This window comes from Carcharhinus amblyrhynchos, chromosome 27 (assembly GCF_965287045.1).
Source record: "Carcharhinus amblyrhynchos chromosome 27, sCarAmb.v2.hapA, whole genome shotgun sequence".
Taxonomy (NCBI): domain Eukaryota; kingdom Metazoa; phylum Chordata; class Chondrichthyes; order Carcharhiniformes; family Carcharhinidae; genus Carcharhinus; species Carcharhinus amblyrhynchos.
In genome coordinates, this window is record NC_137350.1 from 40,672,192 (window position 1) to 40,693,909 (window position 21,718).

General features: G+C 49.9%; 1 protein-coding gene across 1 annotated transcript in view; it reads right to left on the reverse strand.

Annotated features, from left to right (window-relative positions):
• The window catches only part of LOC145359227 (insulin-like growth factor-binding protein 4), a 33,968-nt gene extending 14,348 nt beyond the window's left edge, over positions 1-19,620 (reverse strand). The window contains exon 1 of the mRNA XM_080213715.1: positions 19,204-19,620. Coding sequence (XP_080069841.1) covers positions 19,204-19,567 — 364 coding nt within the window. The 5' untranslated portion in view covers positions 19,568-19,620. The remainder of the gene's footprint in view (positions 1-19,203) is intronic.
• Between the last annotated feature and the right edge of the window lie 2,098 nt (positions 19,621-21,718).

A 21,718-nucleotide genomic window follows, 5' to 3' on the forward strand; every position in this document is an offset into this window, starting at 1 on the left:
ACATACTTTGGTTCTGTCTTCACAAAAGAGAACACAAATCAGATACCAGAAATGTTGGAGAATGCAAGATTTAGTGAGAGGGAAGAACTGAGAGAGATCAGTATTTATAAAGAAATGGTGCTAGGAAAGTTGATGGGACAGAAAGCGGATAAATCCCCAGGACCTGATTGTCTACATCCCAGAGTACATAAGGAAGTGGCTCTGGAAATAGTGGATGCATTGGTGGTCATCTTCCAGGATTCTATAGACTGTGGAACAGTCCCTGCAGATTGGAGGGCAGCGAATGTCACTCCAATATTCACAAAGGGAGGCAGAGAGAAAACAGGAATTATAGATCAGTAAACTCAACAACGGCAGTGGGGAAATATTCAAATCAATTATCAAAACTTTATAGCAGAGCATTTAGAAAGCAGTGGCAGGATCAGACAGAGTCAGCATGGATTTATGAAGGGGAAATCATGCTTGACAAATCTGTTGGAATTCTTTGAAGATGTGAGTTGACAAGGAGGAACCAGTCGATGTGGTATATTTGGACTTTCAGAAGGTGTTTGACAGAGTTCTGTATAAGACACTATTGTGCAAGATTAAAGTGCATGGGATTAGGGGAAGTGTATTGAGATGGACAGAAAACTGGTTTGCAGAGAGGAAACAAAGAGTAGGGATTAACAAGTGCTTTTCAAATTGGCAGGCAGTAACTAGTGGGGTGTACAGGGATTGGTGCTGGGGCCCCAGCTATTCACAATATATATTAATGATTTGGATGAGGGAACAAAATGTAACTTCTCAAAGTTTCTAGGTGATACCAAGTTGGGTGGGAGAGTGAACTGTGACGAGGATGTAGAGATCCTTCAGAACGATCTGGACAGGTTGGGTAAGTGGGCTAATCAATGGCAGATGCAGTATAATTTGGATAAATGTGAGATTATTCACTTTGGAAGCAAAAACAAGAAGGCAGATTACTACCTGAATGGCTGTAAATTGGGAGAGGGGAGTGTGCAGAGGGACCTGGGTGTCCTTGTGCACCAGTCACTGAAGGTAAGTATGCAGGTGCAGCAGGTGGGAAAGGAGGTAAATGGAATTTTGGCCTTCATTGCGAGAGGTTTTGAGTACAGGAGCAGGGATGTGTTGTTACAATTATACAGGGCCTTGGTGAGGCCACACCTAGAGTATTGTGTACAGTTTTAGTTTCCTTTTCTGAGGAAGGATGTTCTTGCTCTCGAGGGAGAGCAGCGAAGGTTTACCAGGCTGGTTCCAGGGATGGTGGGACTGATGTATGAGGGGAGATTGACTAGGTTAGGATTGTTTTCACTGGAGTTCAGAAGAATGAGGGGTGATCTCATAGAGACTTATAAAATTCTAAGGGGTAGATGTAGGGAGAATGTCCTCGATGGTTGGGGGAGCCCAGAACCAGGAGTCACAGTCTAAGGATTCATAAGTAAGTAAATAAAGTACACTTATTAGTCAGAAGTAAGGCTTACATTAACACTGCAATGAAGTTACTGTGAAATTCCCATACTTGCCACACTCCAGCACCTGTTCGGGTCAATGCACCTTAACCAGCACGCCTTTCAGAGGAAACCAGAGCACCCGGAGGAAACCTGCACAGACACGGGGAGAATGTGCAAACTCCACACAGACAGCAACCCAAGCCAGGAATCGAACCTGGGTCCCTAGTGCTGTGAAGCAGCAGCGCTAACCACTGTGCTACCGTGCTGCCCTGATAGACCATTTAGAAGGTGAGGGGATATTTCTTCATCCAAAGAGTGGTGAGCCTGTGGAATTCATTACCACAGGAAGTAGTAGTTGCCAAAACATTGAATGTATTCAAGAGTGGTTGGATATTGCACTAGGGGGGGATGGGATCAAAGGTTATGGGGAGAAAGCAGGGTTAGCGATTGAGTTGGATGCTCGGCCATGATCGTAATGAATGGCAGAGCAGGCTCAAAGGGCCAAATGACCCCTCTTGCTCCTACCGTCTATATTTCTATATTTCAAACATCACCTTGACAAATACAAACTTTTTAAAGGAATAAAAATCGGAGTGTGTTTCAACGGAACCTGAAAAATCATCTCGCACTTTCCTCCCGACACTAATTCTTTGTCTGGATCAGTGTGTTCCTGATCACGGCACTGCTCAGTGGCACTCTGTGAGATAAAATAATCTGCAGAGAATTACAGAGACATTACAGCACAAAAACTGGCCATTCTGCCCAGCTGCTCCATGCTAGTTTTAACATTCCACCCCTACCTCCTCTCACCCTATCAGCATCTCCTTCTATTCCTTTCTCCAACATATTTTTATGCAGCATCCTCTTAAACATATTCACTTCAACCACTCCCCACGGGAGCGAGCCCCGCATCCTCCCCACTCCCCGCGGGAGCGAGCCCCGCATCCTCCCCACTCCCCGTGGGACCGAGCCCCCCACCATCCCCACTCCCCGCAGGAGTGAGCCCCATACCCTCCCCGCAGGAGCGAGCCCCTCATTCTCTCCACTCTCTGCATAAAGACATTTCTCCTGAATTCCCCATTGGATTTCTCTGGGAATGTCTGATATTCAGGTCCAAAAGCAGAAACCTTTTCTCCATGTCCATTCTAATAAACCCTTTCCTAATATTAAAGCCTCAACTTGCTATGTTCTAGGGGAGAACAGGGCAGCACGGTGACACAGTGGGTTGGCACTGCTGCCTCACAGCGCCAGGGACCCGGGTTTGATTCCCAGCTTGGGTCACTGTCTGTGTGGAGTCTGCATGTTCTCCCCATGTCTGCGTGGGTTTCCTCCGGGTGCTCCAGTTTCATCCCACAGTCTGAAAGATGTGCTGGTTAGGGAGCATTGACCGTGCTAAATTCTCCCTCAGTGTAACCCGAACAGGCGCCGGAGAGAGGGGATTCGGGGATTTTAACAATAACTTCATTGCAGTGTTAATGTAATTCTTACTTGTAACATTAATAAACATTATTTTTACTTTACTTGGTCACTATTTCCTGTGAATTAGAGCCTCTCAGTTGTACAATCAAGGTTGTGAATTCTCTGCTGACTCAGTGTGACATTTGCAATAGAGGGGGAACAGTTTGGGGATATTCCCAACTCCCTCTCCCCACTCTCTGTGACAGTTATCCTGACTCAGTGACATTTCCTTACCCACTCATCCTGGGAGAGAGCTAGTGGGTGCAGGATACACCTGGTCCATGGACAAAGAGACCAACCATCAAGTGTGTGTATACGCTGGCTGCTACATGTGTACGCGCTGCTGTGTACATGGAGAGACTGTATCCCAAATGGATTCTCATTCAACTGCAGCTCTGGAACTTTCCGACAGCAGAAACGGCAATTCCTTCCTCACTGGGTGGAGATTTCTCCCAGAATGGAATTCCAGCCACTCACACCGGCATGGAGCACACAGCATTCCAATTATCCTATCACTGAGGTCAGTCTGATGTTAAAAACTGACAAATACAGAGAGGGGGATGTCTCACTGGGAATGAGACTCTGGGGTAAAGAGGGTGAATAAAGAACACGATGGAAATGTGAAGCCAAGGCTTTGATCGTTAACACGGAGCTGGAATATTTAAACTAATCTTATCAAAATAAATAAAGGGAAAAAGGAACCAGCTGGAAGCTCTTCCGCAAAGAACACAAACCCTCCACACAACAAAAGATCTTATCCTGTGACATCTTAAACCTGCCGCCTGTGATTGGGAGTTCAATTTCTTTGATAAAACTATTCAGTTTGTGCTGAGACTTTATGAAGCAGAACTGGAAAAAGCAGCTCCAGAGAGAGTGAACCCACAACACAGCATCACTGCCAGAGGCTGTTACATCCTGCAAGGGTCAAGAGAAGGAAGGACACAGAGAGAGAGGGGGCAGGGCGGAGGGGGGAGGATGGGGGGGTGCGGAGAGGGGAGGATGGGGGGGGTGGAGAGGGGCTGCTTCCAAAACTGGCTTGGCATTTTCCTCGCTACCCCATTTGATTTTTCATTGTCCGAGATTCCATTTCTTCTCCTGCGGCGAGGGTGGGATTAGAGGGTGGGTGACACTGGGGGGGGGGAGGTATGGCTATATCAGATCCTGCCTCCTTTGGGACAGTTTGGGATTTTCCCGGGACTGGGAACAGGATGTCACTGCCAGTAACAAGCAACCCCTCTGTCTCCTAAAGGAACACATTCAGATCTCCGTCCATTTAGGGATTTTTACAGGACTGTCTGCTTCACACAGGTGCCAGGGTCAGCACAGAGATAAAGGACCTTTGCTTCATTTCCTGTAGTGAAATATGAGGGACAACAAGCACAAGCTGGAGCCCTGGACGCAGAGGCTGTGTCCACGACCATCTTCCGCCCCGGACCCCAGCTCGGTGGCAGGGAGTGGAGGGGAGACACTCACATAGAGAAACAGAGATACAGAGAGACAGGCAAACATGTAGAGGGAAAGGTACAGAAAAAAAGATAGACACAGCAGGAGAGAGGAAGAGGTAGGGAGACAGAGAGAGACACAGAGATATGACACACACTCACGCAATGACACACACACACACATTTACAGCAGGGGTCACAGGATAATGATCAGACTGGCGCCTGGCTGTGTGTCCTCTCTCTTTCCCACAACTCTGACTGTTGTTTCAGCTAATGAGATACAGATGGTTCTGAATGGCTCTGTACCAAATGCAAACTATCAGGAAGCAGATCCCACTGTCTCCCAGTCTCCGAGCTCAGGTAAAGGTGCTGCACCAATTACCCCGGTCTGGACACACTTAGCATCAGTCCAAAGAGCAGCAGAGGTTCTCAGTCCTGATGAACCAAATCACTCCAGCAATTTCAGAAGAGAGTCGCTGGCAATCTGATGCCTCGATTAGACACCAATCAGATCAAAACTCGAGAGCAGAAATTCCTGCAGTAATTCCCCAGAGTCTATCACACTCTGTAAACCCATCACATCACCACAGGTCACCCACTCACAAAGCAAACACTTCCTAACTGCCAGGGAGAGTGGGGCCCCCACCTCGCCGCACCCGCCGGGAGAGCGGGGCCCCCACCGCGCCGCACCCGCCGGGAGAGCGGGGCCCCACCGCGCCGCACCCGCCGGGAGAGCGGGGCCCCCACCGCGCCGCACTGCAGCCACTCCCCTTGATATCAGACCCACATCACAGGCAGCAAGGGAGAATTGCAAAGCTGAGACTGCCGGATATTTTGGGGGTAAGGGAACGAAGGGTTCTGGAATTAAAGCTGGAAAATGAGCCATGATCAATCTGAACAGTGCAACAGAGAGAGGGGATGGGAGCAGGTGGGAAATGCAGATACACCAGTAACTCGTCAGCTGGGACCGACTACATTGGTGAAACTGAGGCAACTTTTTATTGGCAAAGGAAGAATTACAACATTGCCAGGACACAGCATGACCCTGCCCTGAACATTAACGTTCTGAAATATCCCTCGTGTCTGCCCATTACCCTCCAGAGCTTGAGTGCTGGCAGCCTGGGAGGAACTTGGCAGTTGCCCTGCTCTCAGTGTTCAATAGGAGGGTGGAGTGGAATACTGGGGGCCGCACTGAGCTCAGAAACTGCTGTCACAGAGCACTGCTCCCAAAGACAGCTCCTCGTGTGAGTTAACAGTTATTCATTAACACTCAGGGAACGCTCTACTCAATCTGGCAGCAATTCCTGTTTGAAGTCTGAGTACAAGGGGTTAGATACAGACTAAAGCTCCCTCTACACTGTCCCCATCAAACACTCCCAGGACAGGTACAGCACAGGGTTAGATACAGAATAAAGCTCCCTCTACACTGTCCCCCATCAAACACTCCCAGGACAGGTACAGCACGGGGTTAGATACAGAGTAAAGCTCCCTCTACACTGTCCCCCATCAAACACTCCCAGGACAGGGACAGCACGGGGTTAGATACAGAGTAAAGCTCCCTCCACACTGTCCCCATCAAACACTCCCAGGACAGGTACAGCATGGGGTTAGATACAGAGTAAAGCTCCCTCTGCACTGTCCCCATCAAACACTCCCAGCATGGGGTTAGATACAGAGTAAACTATATACTAAATGACTATAGTTCTGCACTAATGAAGGCCATTGGAGGGTTGTTACAGACAACAAAGAGCGATAAATCTCTTTCCTCCTCACCTATCTGTGAGCACAGTGCTTTGTGAATTTTTGATTCTGCCACATCAGAGTTACTCACCCTCTTGCCAAAACCAGAATTCATCCATTCAAATCAGAAAGACAAGCTGTGCTGACCAACAGCAACTGTACCACTGCTTGTACTATATCACTGCCTGTAACAATACTTCTGCCTGTACCACTACCAGAACCAGGCCTGTACCTATACCACCACCTGTAACTGTACCACCTTCAGGAAAGCAGCTCCTTTAGATTCAATCACTGTTCTGTAATGGGCCATTGTAACAGGAGCTTAAAGACACATCCTATTAAGAGTGTGCTCCCAAACACTCAGATCACCATAAAAGCACATGCCCTTTTTAAAGGGAGCAGAATTCAAACTCATTCACTCTCAGCAGCTGGACAACTCGGGCTCTCAGTCCAGCTCAGAGCTTGAACAGAAAGTTCTGACCATTGTGTCACACCAACAATTCCAGTGTTAACTGCATCACTGTGTCAGAGTTTACACACACATTCTCAACTTTACACAACCTCGTCTGAGATTCATAAAAGGACACATGGCCCAAAAATCAGGAACTGTCTTTTTATTTCAGATTTAGCAGCAGCTGCTCGGAGAGAGACCGACAGAGAGACAGAGAGAGAGACTGAGAAAGACCGACAGAGAGAGAGACAGACAGACAGACAGATAGACTGAGAAAGACCGAGACAGAGAGAGAGATACAAAGAGACACAGACAGAGACATGGGACAGAATTTCCCTGGCCTTCAAGGTGGCAATGAGACTTTGGGTGAAGATGGCTCCCGGGCTCATTCCTGACTCTTGGGGGGCACTGCCAGGGATGATGTCCACTCCATGAAGACACAAAGACAACTCAGGCAGTTGTAGGGGCCATTTTGCACCAGTTTAGCCAGCAGCACAGTACAGCAGCAAGTGGCCTGGAGGCTCCACACTCTGACTCGGTCACTATTCTTGTGGGAGGGTTCCTGGCCTTATAGAATCATAGAAACTCTACAGTGCAGAAGGAGGCCATTCAGCCCATCAAGTCTGCACCAACAACAATCCCACCTAGATCTTACCCCCACTACTCCACATATTTACCCTACTAATCCCTCTAACCTACACATCCCAGGACACTAAGGGGCAATTTAGTATGGCCAATCCACACATCTTTGGAGGAAACCAGAGTATCCGGAGGAAACCCACACAGACATGGGGAGAATGTGCAAACACCACGCGCCCTCTCCAGCATCTCTCCCACAGTGGCTACTGGTCAAAGATCATCACAAGCCTTCCTGTTGGACCTCCCACTCCACTGGCCCACCCGCCATCCTTCATTGGAACAGGGCTTCCGGAGACAGCTTTCCAACTGGGGGCCAAGGTCAGGATCAGCAGGAGACAGAGGAAAGTTGATAGTTGGAATGAAAACGTATCCTGTCCTGGGAGTGAGTGAGGGGCTCAACCCGACACCTCCACTCCACCCAGCCACCCTGTCCGAGCCAGGATTTGGTATCTTGGTCAAGTATATTTTTGCTCCCAAATTGAGGTAAGTTCTAGCAGCCTGGCAGAGACACAGCGGTCACAGGACAGCTGTTAGAACTCAAGTGAGCTGAAAATCAGCACAGGAATGTGTGGATTTCACAAGACCTGCCCAAGAAATAAAAAGATAAAATATAAAAAGACAGACTGTATGCTCATTACAGCAAGTTGCTGACTCCACAGGCAGGCTGATTTACCCCAGTAATAGCTTCCAGGTGTTCTGTCCAACTGTTATCAATTATCGAAGGAGCAGATTCTGGGATTTCTTTCCTCCGGAGCCAAAAACAACCCGCAAAGCAGCAGCAAAACCAGTCCCGGGGTCAGCGCTGCCCGGGGAGGGGGGCGGGGGGGGGGGTCAGCGCTGCCCGGGGGGGGGGGGCAGCGCTGCCCGGGGAGGGGGGCGGGGGGGGGTCAGCGCTGCCCGGGGGGGGGGGGGGCAGCGCTGCCCGGGGGGGGGGGGCAGCGCTGCCCGGGGGGGGGGGGGGGGGTGGGCGGAGGTGCGGGGACGGAGACCCCGGGGAGGGGCCGCGCTGCCCCGGGGGCGACTGAGATCCTACCGTCGCCTCCAACCCCTCCCCCGCCCAAACAGCAGCTTGCTCCCTGAAGTCTGTCTCTGCTGGAGATTTATACAGAGCTGACCCAGTCTCTGTGCATCTCCCTCATCCTCCAGTATCAGCACCAGCTGAGTGGGAAGGCTATAACTGCAGACAGCTGAACCCAAACTCCGAAGTGTTAAGAACTTCTCACTGGACTTTGGAAATTGATATAACATTCCTTGCTGCGGTTCTGATACAGTCACTATACATACTTGCAAACCTCCCTTTTCCATTTACCCTGCGCTTGACGAGATGGGAAGTTACAAACACACTTTCCCCAGGTTTGAATCTGAATAAACTAACACGCTGAGTTCAGGAGAATGAGAGCTGGCTGCGGGTTATTGCTAAAGTGAATCACACAAACCGGGTGTTTGAGAAAACTCACCACAGAGGTAATCAAAAATTCACAAAGCCTTCTGCTCACAGATGGGAGGCGAGGAGGAGAGGTTTCTCGCTCTGTCTTGTCTGTAACAAGTACATTAGTACAGGCTACATAATCATTCAGTATACAGTTTACTCTGTATCTAACCCCGTGCTGTACCTGTCCTGGGAGTGTTTGATGGGGGACAGTGTAGAGGGAGCTTTACTCTGTATCTAACCCCGTGCTGTACCTGTCCTGGGAGTGTTTGATGGGGGGGACAGTGTAGAGGGAGCTTTACTCTGTATCTAACCCCGTGCTGTACCTGTCCTGGGAGTGTTTGATGGGGACAGTGTAGAGGGAGCTTTACTCTGTATCTAACCCCATGCTGTACCTGTCCTGGGAGTGTTTGATGGGGGACAGTGTAGAGGGAGCTTTACTCTGTATCTAACCCCATGCTGTACCTGTCCTGGGAGTGTTTGATGGGGGACAGTGTAGAGGGAGCTTTACTCTGTATCTAACCCTGTGCTGTCCCTGTCCTCGGAGTGTTTGATGGGGACAGTGTAGAGGGAGATTTACTCTGTATCTAACCCCGTGCTGTGCCTGTCCTGGGAGTGTTTGAGGGGGACAGTGTAGAGGGAGCTGAATTAACATGAACAGGGATAATGAAAAGGATACAATTCTTCTATTGTACAGTGGTTCCCACTGCTTTCTCACAGCACCAGAGACCTGGGTTCGATCGGGCCTTGGGTGACTGTCTGTGTAGAGTTTGCACATTCTCCCCATAGCTGCGTGGGTTTCCTTGGTGATCCAGTTTCCTCTCACTAACCAAAGATGTCGTGGTTAGGTGGATTGGCTATTACAAAATGCCCTTTAGTGTCCCACGATGTACAGATTAAATGGATTTTCCATGGTACATGGTTGGGTTATGGAGATGGATGCTTTTTCAAAGAGTCAGTGCAACCCCAATGGGCCAAATGACCTCATTCCTCATTATGGGGGTTCTAAAGTTCTATGGATTTCTCAGAATTTCAGAGCTGTTTATAAACCCGGGAAGAATCAGCACAGTCCAAATCCCTTTGATAGGTATTGGCAGGAACGCAGTCTTCCTGCAAGATGTATTTTTGAATTGTATGTCCCATTTGTACACAGAAATCTCTCGTATAACTGGAGGACAGATATTGCTGATGGAGTGCTGGGGAACATGTTCCATTGTTGCATTACCAGAATCCAGGGACCTTCAGCAGCTCAAAGAGAATCCAGATATAAAAAACAAAATGGGAACCAGATGTGGAAATATTATTGGAAACTGAGAGCTCATTAGGAAATCTTGTATTTAACCCACAACGTCCTCTGGTTTCTTATATATGAGAGCAGAATCCTCATCGTTAGAATACTAACATCTTACTGACAACTACACTCAATGCAGGGGCGCTAGAGAGGTTGCAAGAAAACAGATTTACAATGGATGATATCAGAACAGGCTGGGAGCCTTTTCTTTCAAAATTTGAAAGGTGAAGGGTGACCCTATTGAAATTTTTAGGGTTTTAATTGGGTAGAGATTGAGAATGTTTCCACTTGCAGGTGGAATCAGAACTAGGGCATCATTTTAAGCTAATTACTTATAAAGCCAATAGGGAATTTAGGAGAAGTGTCTTTATCCAGACAGTGGTGAGAGTGTGAACCCGATCCCTCAGGGAGTGGATGAGGTGAACGGTATTTAAAAGGGGAAATAATTACTGCAGATGCTGGAATCTGAAACCAAAAAAGAGAAAAGGCTTTGACAAAGGGTCATCTGGACCCAAACCGTCAGCTCTTTTCTCTCCTCCTTACAGATGCTGTCAAACCTGCTGAGATTTTCCAGCATTTTCTCTTTTGGTATTAAGGGGGCGTTGGTCAGTTTGGTACAGCGATCGAGGCTGGTGCTGACTGCAACGAAACTCAGTACTCCGTTAACCTGAATATCATCCTCACCGACTTGGTCCAAACCTGCTCTGCCCCCATGTCCATCATCCCAGCTTTACTTCCGACAGGCAATTCCAGCGAGAGGAAAAGGGTCAAAACAGGAAATGGAAAGTCCACCAAGGTCAGTTTCGTGGCTTTCAGCGTTCTGGTTCATGTCAGAGGCAGTCTCACCCTGAGAGATTCACAGGACATCCATCTGAGCCCACAACATCCCAACAGTAAAATGAGATCATCCCACCTCAGATCATCATAACCGTCAGACTGGCTTCTGATCCACAGGCTGGGTGGAGGTGACTTGGATTGGGAGAGGGTAGAAGGATAAGGAGGGAGGGAATTCTATACAGTTGGGGGTGGGGGAGCAGAATAGTTACAGATACTTCAGGAAAGAGTGAACAGTGTTGCCTTACTTTATCTAGAAAAAAGAAAACCGATGGGTGTTCTGATAGAGGCGTGACAGATAGGGAGAAATTTGACAGGGTAAACATGCAGACATTTTTTCTGGATAAAAGCAAATTACTGCAGATGCTGGAATCTGAGAAAATGCTGGAAAATCTCAGCAGGTCTGGCAGCATTCGTAAGGAGAGAAGAGAGCTGAGGTTTCGAATCCAGATAACCCTTTATCAAAGCTTTGACAGGGTCATCTGGACCTGAAAAGTCCAATATTTTTTCTATTTGGAGGCAGATCAAAAGATTCAATCATAAATCCAACCAGGAATAAGGGAAAACCCCTTTTACCCTGAGAGCAGTGAGAATGTGGAACTCACTGTGATGGGCTAGTCGAGGTGAAAAATGTAGAACGATAAACACCAGAGGAAGTAAAAGACTTTGCTGATAGGGTGAGATGAAGAGGGGGCAGGAGGGGATCCATATGGAATATCATCATCAAACGGCCTATTTCTGTGTCAATTCGATACAATTATTGTATAATAAGACAAACGGCCCAGGAACACCATGGCTGACAAACAGTAAAACCATGGAAAGAAAAACAGTTCATTTTGTGAAGAAGATTGTAAAAAAGTTGGCAACTGAAGGGTGTGTCTGGTTTCAAGTTGATCATCTCAACAGCAGTGAGTACTGAAGAGCGTTCATTGAACCGTCAAAACACTGAGTAAACATATCGCTCTATCCAAGCCTGGCCTAGGACACACACTCAGCTGCCCTTGCATTCTATTCAGCTTCCTGGCATAGCAGCTGTGCATTTCCTCAGAGTCTGTCGCTGGCTCTGGCTGCCATTCCCTCTGCAGCTCAGCCTCCACACTCACACTCAGCCTCCACACTCACACTCACTATCGTCTCTCTGCCCAGTGTGACTTTGTGTGCTGGCATCAGATTGTGATCCTGTCACTGTTCCTGGCTTGATTGGACTGTCCTTTAGAACCTTTCCCTGGTTATAAATAGGTGGCTTTAAAGAAGAAGAAATCATCGCCTCCGTCTTCTCTGAAGCTACAGTTTATCTTCTGTGATGAAATGTTGGTTTTAGGTTGGAGATTAGTTATCAGTAATCACCAGCTGTTCCCCATTTGCATCACTCACTCAGCAAGTTGTGCCACCTCGTGACAATTCATTCTCACACAAAACAGATTATTTTGCCTTTTCCTGTTTATTATTTCATGGGTTGAGAACTTCACTGACCAGGCCACCATTTATTGCCCATCCCTAACTGCCCCTTGAGAAGGTGGTGGTGAGCTGCCTTCTTGAACAGCAGCAGTCCATGTGTTGTAGGTACACCCACAGTGCTGTAAGGGAGGGAGTTCCAGAATGTGGACCCAGTGACAGTGAAGGAACAGGAGTGAGGATGGGAATTTTTATGATGGATAGTATGGATGGTACAGCAATTGTATTCCCTGGGACGGTGTGGAGCTCTGAGTTTTGCTGGAACTGCACATGATGACTATTTTCCCTTTTAAGTACTTTGATTGTTTTGGCAGAGACAAAGCTTGTGTCAGGACAATCTCTCAGAGTTGGGAAAATGTCAGTGAATAAATCTAACACATCCCCATCCGATTCTCCACAAATTACCCAGTGCATCCCCTCTCACACTGCCTCACGGAGCTGGAGCAATCTGTCCAGAGCCACAATATTGCTAATGAATGGCCGGTTAAATCTGGACAATGATATCCCCCCTCCCCCAGGGCTGCCCCTACATTAGATTCTGTTGATAGTGGGGATTGATGGATTGTTAAGGGCAAGTGGTTTGACTCTGTCTTGCTTCAGATACTCATTGCTTAGACTTCAGTTAGGATACCATGTCTGTGCTTTGGAATTTTGGGAATAGTGTGAGGGAGATTCAATGGATTAATCCCATGTTAGAACAGAACATGACAAACAGCAAGTGAGAGAAACACAGAGAGAGAGAGCAAGCGAGCAGGACAGGACAGAGTGACAATAGTTTTTCACTGGAACTATTCATGATTATCTTCATTTTCTCGAAGCTCTGTGTTACATGTTCGGTGCCATTTGGCACAGACTTTGCTTTGAAACCACCATACTCAGAGCCAGCTGATACTCTTGTAAAGCAATTGGACCCCTTCCCGATTTCCCCCCCAATACACCAGGAGAAGCAGGAAAGCTTGCTGACTATGGGGCCTCTGCTGTGTGGTGATCTGAGCTGCTGTGACTGAGGCAGGAGGAGCAGAAACATCCACCTTCCCTGTTACAATCACAGACTCAGCCTACTGGAGCCCAGTGACAAGTGCCACAGTGATTTCTATTTCTACTCTGCTTTCTCATTCACTCGCCTCCTCTCCACTCCCCCATTCTTCCCTTACCCTCCTCCTCACCCTCTTCCTCTCTCACCCTCCCCCCAGTCCCCATTCCTCTCTCACCCTCCCTCCTTAGTCCCCCATTCCTGTCTCCCTGCCCTCCCCGTCCCTCTCTCACGCTCCTGCTCTCTCTCTACCCCCCGCCCCTCCAAGTATTCTTCAAAACTGGCAGTGTGAAAAGAAAATCAGGTTCCTAAGTGGAGGTTGTGGTTAAATGTGTAGAATCAAAGTGAGTCTGAAACCAGAAGCTGCCAACTATTTCAGATGTTATGATTCTAGATCTGACCTTGGAGTTAGCCAAAGAGAATGGGTTTGGGCTGTGGGAAGACATTAACCTTTTCAGGAAAGTACGTTGGAAAATTCCTTTTATTTTAAACTCGGCCAAAGACTCAAAGTGGAAGAACCACCAAAAGATCAACTTTGGAATTATAGAAAGTTAAATCTGGACAGAGGCAATTTACCCTGCTGGGGTTTACAGTAAACACTGACTCAACAACCATTCACTTTTTGAAGTGGCTTTCGAACCAACACTGTGCATTATCCTGTCAGGCATGGGGATTGGAAGCAACTACTTCCTGTCATTTTACACAAAGGGAACTCTGTATGGAGCAGGAACAGGCGACGTGGAGACAGGTTTATACAGGGAGGGCACTGACTGGCCTCTCTGAATGTTTCTGGAGGTCACCTTGCCAATGCATTCAATAAATGTACACCAGCAATTGAACATTAATATTGGAAACACAACAAGAACTGCAAAACAATAAGCTTTTAATCATTGTGAATATTGTGCGTGAGGATATAAGCTACATGACCACATTTCAAGGTAATGTGACCCTGCTGTCTGAGGAATCCAGCTGTACTCTCACACAAGGACAGGAACACAGAGAAAAGCCCAAACTCTGCCAGGGTATCTGCCTCAGCCAAGTTGTTTAGTAACTCCCATCTCCCAACTGCAGCACCCACCCACACACCGACATGTCACAACACCTTCAATCCCCAAAGATTCAGCAGTCGTATCTCCATTTCTCCAGCCCCTTTGAAAAGCTGTGGAGGTCCCAGTGAGGTGTGAATCTCGTTTTCACTGTTGTAATGTAGGGAACACAGAGGTGAGTTTCTGCACAGCAAGATCCCACAAACAGCACACTGGGAACATGTTTTTTTTTTCATTTTTCTGAATGTTCTGTTCCCAGGATCACATTTTGAGCCTCTGTTGACATCACATTTTAATTTTGTACTGCATTTGGAATTCTCCCTTCAGTCAGGCTGAGATATTGATCTTCTGCCTCTTGGACTTTAGGGTCTTGTGATGTCTTGGCATTAGCAGGATGATCATCTCCAATCAGACAAGTCAATGATCTGTGCAGCACCACATGGACTTTAACGTTTTACTGGAACAATGACATTTTCCAGGAGGTGCCAATGCTTTGCCCTAGGATGTCTCCATCTGCTTTGATATTTGCCCTTCTGGTGGAAGAGGATATTTGTGAAAAGGAGACCATGCTGACTGTTTCTTAGAGCAATATGTTACAGAACCAACCAGGGAGCAGGCTATTTTAGATTTAGTATTATGTAATGAAAAGGGTTGATAAATAGTCTTGTTGTTAAAGATCCTTTTGGAGAGAGTGATCACAGTTTCAGATTCAGATTGAGCGAGAGAAGACAGAGTGCCATGCTAGAGTTTCAGCATTGGGAAGAGCTAATTACACAGGCCTGAGGAAAGAGTTGACCCAAGTAAACTGGGAACAAATAATTGAGAGCAGGATAGTTGAGGAACAATGTTGGATGTTCAGGTGATATTGAATATCTCTCAATTAAAGTATCTTCCTGAGAGGAAGAGGAATTATAAAAGGAAGGAAACTGTTCCATGGCTAGACAAGAAAGTCAAAAAGGATAATAAAGGCAAAAACTAGAGTGTGTCAAATGCAAAAGTTAGTGGCAAGCTGGAGGATTGGGAGAATGTTAAAGTTCAGCAAAGGCTACTAAAAATAGAATCAAAAGATCTAAGATGAACTATGAAAAGAAACTAGCAGAAAACATAAACACAGATACCAAAAGTTTCTATAAGTATATAAAGAGGAAGAGATTAGCTAAAGTAATTGATGGCCCTTTAGAGGACGATACCATTGAGGTACTAATGGGGAACATAGAGATGGCAGAGACACTAAACCAATATTTTGCCTCTGTCTTCACAGTAGAGGATAATAAAAATTTTCCAAAAACTGTAGGTAATGCAGAGGAACTTGGTGCAATAACCATCACTGGGGAGAAGGTATTGAATAAACTAATGGGTTTAAAGGCAGGTAGGATTCCAGGACCTGATGGTCTTGCCCCTGGGATATTAAAGGAGGTGGCAGCAGAGATAGTGGATGGATTGGTTGTGATATTCCAAAATTCCTTGGATTCTGGTAAGATCCCAGTGGATTGGAAACATGCTAGTGTGATGCTCTGTATTCAAAAAGGAGGCAAAAAGTAGGAAACTATTGGTCGATTAGCTTGACCTCTGTGGTGGGGAAGTTGCTGGAATCAATCATTAAGGAGGAGATGAATGAGTATTTGGAAAGGCAAAGCTCAATCCACCACTGTCAGCATGGTTTTGTGAAGGGAAAGCCATGCTTGACAAACTTGCTTGAGGTCTTTGAGGACATAACAAGCAAGGTGGATAGTGGGGAACCTGGGGATGTGCTATACCTAGAGTTCCAGAAGGTGTTTGACAAGTGCCACAGGAAAGACTGATCCAGGAGGTGAGATCACAGGGAATTGGGGGTAGAGTATTGGATTGGATTGAGGATTGGCTGATGGACAAAAGGTAGAGGGTCAGGATAAATGGGTCCTTCTGGCGAAATGTAAGTAACGGGGTGTTGCTGGAGTCAGTCCTCAGACCTCAACTGTTTACAATCCAAATGAATGATCTGTGAGCAGGGACAGAGTGTAACATAGCAAAATCTGCAGATGGCACTAAAATAGGTGGGAAAGCAGGCAGTGAAGAGGATATAAAGATTTTACAGATGGATATAGGCCAGGAGAATGGGCCAAAATTTGGCAGCTGAAGTTTAATGTGGATAACTGTGAGGTTGTCCATTCTGGCAGAAAAAATAGAAAGGCAAATTATTACCTGAATGGAAAGCAGATTCAAAATGTATCCAGGCAGAGGGATCAGGGTGTCTGTGTTCATGAATCACAGGAAGTCGGTATGTAGGTGCAGCACGTAATAAAAAAGGCAAATGGGATGTTGGCATTTATTGCAAAGGGACTGGGGTATAAAAGTAGAGAAGTGTTGTTGTGATTGTATAGGGTGTTGGTGAGACCATGTCTGGAGGATTGTGTCCAGTTTTGGTCTCCCTATTTGAGGAAGGATGTGGTGGCATTGAAGGCAGTTCAGAGAATGTTCACCAGATTGATTCCGGGGGTGAAAGGGTTGACGAATGAGGGGAAATTAAACAGTTTGAGCTTGAACTCACTGGTGGAGTCTGAATCATTGAATTGTTTCAAGAAGGAGATAGATATATTTCTAATAAAATAGGATAAGAGGAACAGTTGGGGAGGTGGATTTGAGACCAGGGAGGGATCAGTCATGATCTGATTGATGAGCGGAGCAGGCTCAGAGGGCTGAATTCACTGACTTCTGCTCCTAATTCCAATATTCCTGAGCACACTTTCTCAGCAAGAGGACACCACTGGAATGAGCCATCCAGTGATTCCATTGCAGATATCAGAATCCCAATAAACCCTGGCACCAAAGCCTGCCACAAAGATGATCTTCTCTCCTTCTGAGATGGCAGCGAGGACTTTATCAAGGTTAAAATTAGACTTTTTAAAACATCTTCATCAGAGACAGGAACGGGGGTGGGGCGGGGGGGGTGCTCAAACCCGTCCTTGATGATAGATAGCGATAGGTGCAGTAATAATGGCAGAGAGTGTCTCAGATTCCCCATAGCAGAGACTCACTCAGTCACCTTTCACATTGTTTCACAGTCAGCAAAGGGGAAGAATTGCCTTTTGGAGTTTGATTTAAACGTCTGTTTACCTCCCAGTCAGGACAGGGTTTGTGTGAGCGATGTCTGTTGGAGCTTTACAGTAAGTAGTCTCACAACACCGGGTTAAAGCCCAACAGGTTTATTTTAGCACTGCTCCTTCATCAAGTGAGTGATGAACTGTGTTCACAAACACAACAGCTCCGAAAGCAGCTACCAACCTGGTCTTAGAACATAGAACATAGAACACTACAGCACAAACAGGCCATTCAGCCCACAAGTTGCGCCGATCACATCAACACCTATCTATAACCCCCAATCCCATAAAATCCCATATACTCATCCAGAAGTCTTTTAAAAGACCCCAGCGAGTTCGCCTCTACCACCACTGACGGCAGCCGATTCCATTCACTCACCACCCTCTGTGTGAAAAACTTACCCCTAACATCACTTCTGTACTTTCCTCTCCGCACCTTAAACCTGTGTCCTCTCGTAGCGACCATTTCAACCCGGGGAAATAGCCTCTGAGAATCCACCCTATCTATTCCTCTCAACATTTTATAAACCTCTATCAGGTCGCCTCTCAACCTACGTCTCTCCAGGGAAAAGAGACCCAGTTCCCTCAACCTAACTTCATAAGGCATGCCTCCCAGTCCAGGCAACATCCTTGTAAATCTCCTCTGTACCCTTTCAATAGCTTCTACGTCTTTCCTATAGTGAGGCGACCAGAACTGCGCACAGTACTCCAAATGAGGCCTGACAAGGGTCTTATAAAGTTGCAGCATTACCTCCCGACTCCTAAACTCAATCCCTCGATTAATGAAGGCCAGTACACCATACGCCTTCTTGACCACCTCCTCCACCTGCGAGGCCGATTTAAGAGTCCTGTGGACCTGGACCCCAAGATCCTTCTGCTCCTCAACACTACCAAGACTCCTGCCCTTGATAGTGTACTCATTCATCCCGTTGGTTCTGCCAAAATGGACTCTTGTGAGACTTCTTACCCCAGTCCAACGCCGGCATCTCCACATCGGAGCTACTACAGTCTGAGCTTTCCCTGCCTGAGAGTGTGAACCAATTGTCACTCTCTGCACAAAGCCACACTCCGGGGCTGGTGTCTGGGCACACTGCTCACTGAGCGAGGGATGTTTCTGAAGCTATTCAGAGATGTCCCACCTGACACTAAACTTCATTCAATCCCAGGGCTGAGAGAGTGCGGGCTCTGTCCTTCCAAACCTGAATTCCTGAAATGTGCCAAGCCCAATAACAGGTGGGAAAGGAGCTCTGAGCAGCTGGAAGTCAGGTTAGGAGCGAATTAACTAAATCTTTGAAGTGGAAATATATCCGAGAGGAAATCGGGATCTGAGCAGCGAATGGTGTGGGGGCAGCGCCAGTCTGAGACTCCGAGTAAAACTACTGCAATTAAATGATCAAAAATTCACCTTTTCATCAGTTGAACAGGAGTGTAACTGTGTCGGAATGGATCAATACTGAGTTCAATATCAACGGAGTAATCTGATGCGAGGATTTACAATAATCTGATCGTTGGGATATATCCGAAACTCTGAATCACTCTCCCCCTGTCTCAGACAGCCAGTGTCTCTTTTCCAATGGAAATCCTCCTGACACACACCCTGACATTCACCCTCACACATTCACCCTGACACTCACCCTGACACACACACCCTCACCCACACAGACACACTGACCGTTCAGCCCGTTCACCCAGAGAAACACATCCCATTCCACACTCACTCCTCCCGTGCAACAGAAACCATTTCACCCTCTCAGTCTCCAATGGTTCACCCCCCCTCCCCCCCAACACTCTCCCCCCCCCCCATTCCCCTAGACACCCCCCTCCCCCCAGGCCCCTGTATCCCCCCCCCAGCCCCGGTACCTGGCTGTCTCTGTCCGCCGCCTCCGGTGCTCTCTGTGTCGGGGGGCTCCATGCAGACCCCCCGGCCGCTCATCAGTGAGTGAAGGGGCCTCTGGCAGCCCCGCCGGGGGAAGCAGCGGAGGCCGGAGCCGCAGCGGGCGGTGTAGACGCCGCAGTGCCGCCCCTTGGCCAGGGCACAGGTCCCGCAGCAGCCGCAGCCCGGCTCCCGGACCAGCTCCTCACAGCCCTGCGGTACCGGGCAGCCGGCTCTCTGCTCCCGGGAACAGGGCGGGCAGCGGATCGGCCTCCCGGGCAGCGGCAGCTCGGCCACGGCCAGCAGCGCCCAGCCGCCGGCCAGCAGCAGCGGGAGCCCGGGCGGCAGCATCGGGGAAGCGGCGGAGGGAGGGAGCGGCTGCCCCCGGTCTGCGGACCCACCGCCCGGCACCGCTTTATACCCGAGCCCGGGGCCGGGCCCGCCCCCCCCGGAGCTGGGAGGGGCCCGGGGATCAACACCCCCACCCCCGGGGAGAGAGACCCCACCCCCGGGGAGAGAGACCCCACCCCCGGGGAGAGAGACCCCACCCCCGGGGAGAGAGACCCCACCCCCAAGGACAGAGACCCCACCCCCGGGGAGAGAGACCCCACCCCCGGGGAGAGAGACCCCACCCCCAAGGACAGAGACCTCACCCCCGGGGAGAGAGACCCCACCCCCAAGGACAGAGACCCCACCCTCAGGGAGAGAGACCCCACCCCCGGGGAGGGAGACCCCACCCCCAAGGACAGAGACCCCACCCCCGGGGAGAGAGACCCCACCCCCAAGGACAGAGACCCCACCCCCAGGGAGAGAGACCCCACCCCCGGGGAGAGAGACCCCACCCCCGGGGAGAGAGACCCCACCCCCAATGATCACCCCCCCAACCCCGGGGATCAACACCCCCACCCCCCGGGGACAGAGACCCCACCCCCGGGGAGAGAGACCCCATCCGCCCCCCACCCCCAGGGAGAGAGACCCCAGCCCCCCCACCCCGAGGGATGGAGAAGCCCCCCACTTCCGAGACACATAAATCCCCACCCCTGGGACAGAGACCCCCTCCCTAACCCCGGGGACACATAATCCGGCTGGGGGGGGGGGGGCGGTTACACCAATTTCCCCCCCATTCCCCGGCTCGGGGCAACTTGACCCGGAAAAAGCAATCAACTGTTTTGGGGTCCGAGGGGAGGGGATCCCGGGGGGAGGGGGTCCCGGGGGAGGGGGTCCCGGGGGAGGGGGTCCCCGGGGGGAGGGGGTCCCGGGGGGAGGGGGTCCGGGGGGAGGGGATTCGGGGGGAGGGGGTCCCGGGGGGAGGGGGTCCCGGGGGGAGAGGATCTTGGGGGAGGGGCAGGGATCCCGGGGGAGGGGGGGATGCTGTGGGTGAGGCCCTGCCACCCGGGCAGTGGGGGGGTCACTCTCAGCTGCTCTCACCTGATCCACCCCCCCCCCCCTCAGTCCCAACTGTTGCTCGAAGGGGATTGAATCAAACCTCAGCCCCCACCCTGCCCCCCACTCACACACACTGCCCCCCCCACTCACACACACTGCCCCCCCACTCACACACTGCCCCCCCACTCACACACACTGCCCCCCACTCACACACTGCCCCCCCACTCACACACACTGCCCCCCACTCACACACTGCTCCCCCCCCACTCACACACTGCACCCCCACTCACACACACTGCCCCCCACTCACACACTGCCCCCCCACTCACACACACTGCCCCCCACTCACACACTGCCCCCCCACTCACACACACTGCCCCCCACTCACACACTGCCCCCCACTCACACACTGCCCCCCACTCACACACACTGCCCCCCCACTCACACACACTGCCCCCCACTCACACACACTGCCCCCCACTCACACACTGCTCCCCCCCCACTCACACACTGCACCCCCACTCACACACACTGCCCCCCACTCACACACACTGCCCCCCCACTCACACACACTGCCCCCCCACTCACACACACTGCCCCCCACTCACACACTGCCCCCCCACTCACACACACTGCCCCCCCACTCACACACACTGCCCCCCCACTCACACACTGCCCCCCACTCACACACTGCCCCCCCACTCACACACACTGCCCCCCCACTCACACACACTGCCCCTCACTCACACACACTGCCCCCTCACTCACACACACTGCCCCCCCACTCACACACTGCCCCCCCACTCACACACACTGCCCCCCACTCACACACACTGCCCCCCACTCACACACTGCTCCCCCCCCACTCACACACACTGCCCCCCCACTCACACACACTGCCCCTCACTCACACACACTGCCCCCCCACTCACACACACTGCCCCCCACTCACACACACTGCCCCCCACTCACACACTGCTCCCCCCTCACTCACACACACTGCCCCCCCACTCACACACACTGCCCCCCACTCACACACACTGCCCCCCACTCACACACTGCTCCCCCCCACTCACACACACTGCCCCCCCACTCACACACACTGCCCCCCCACTC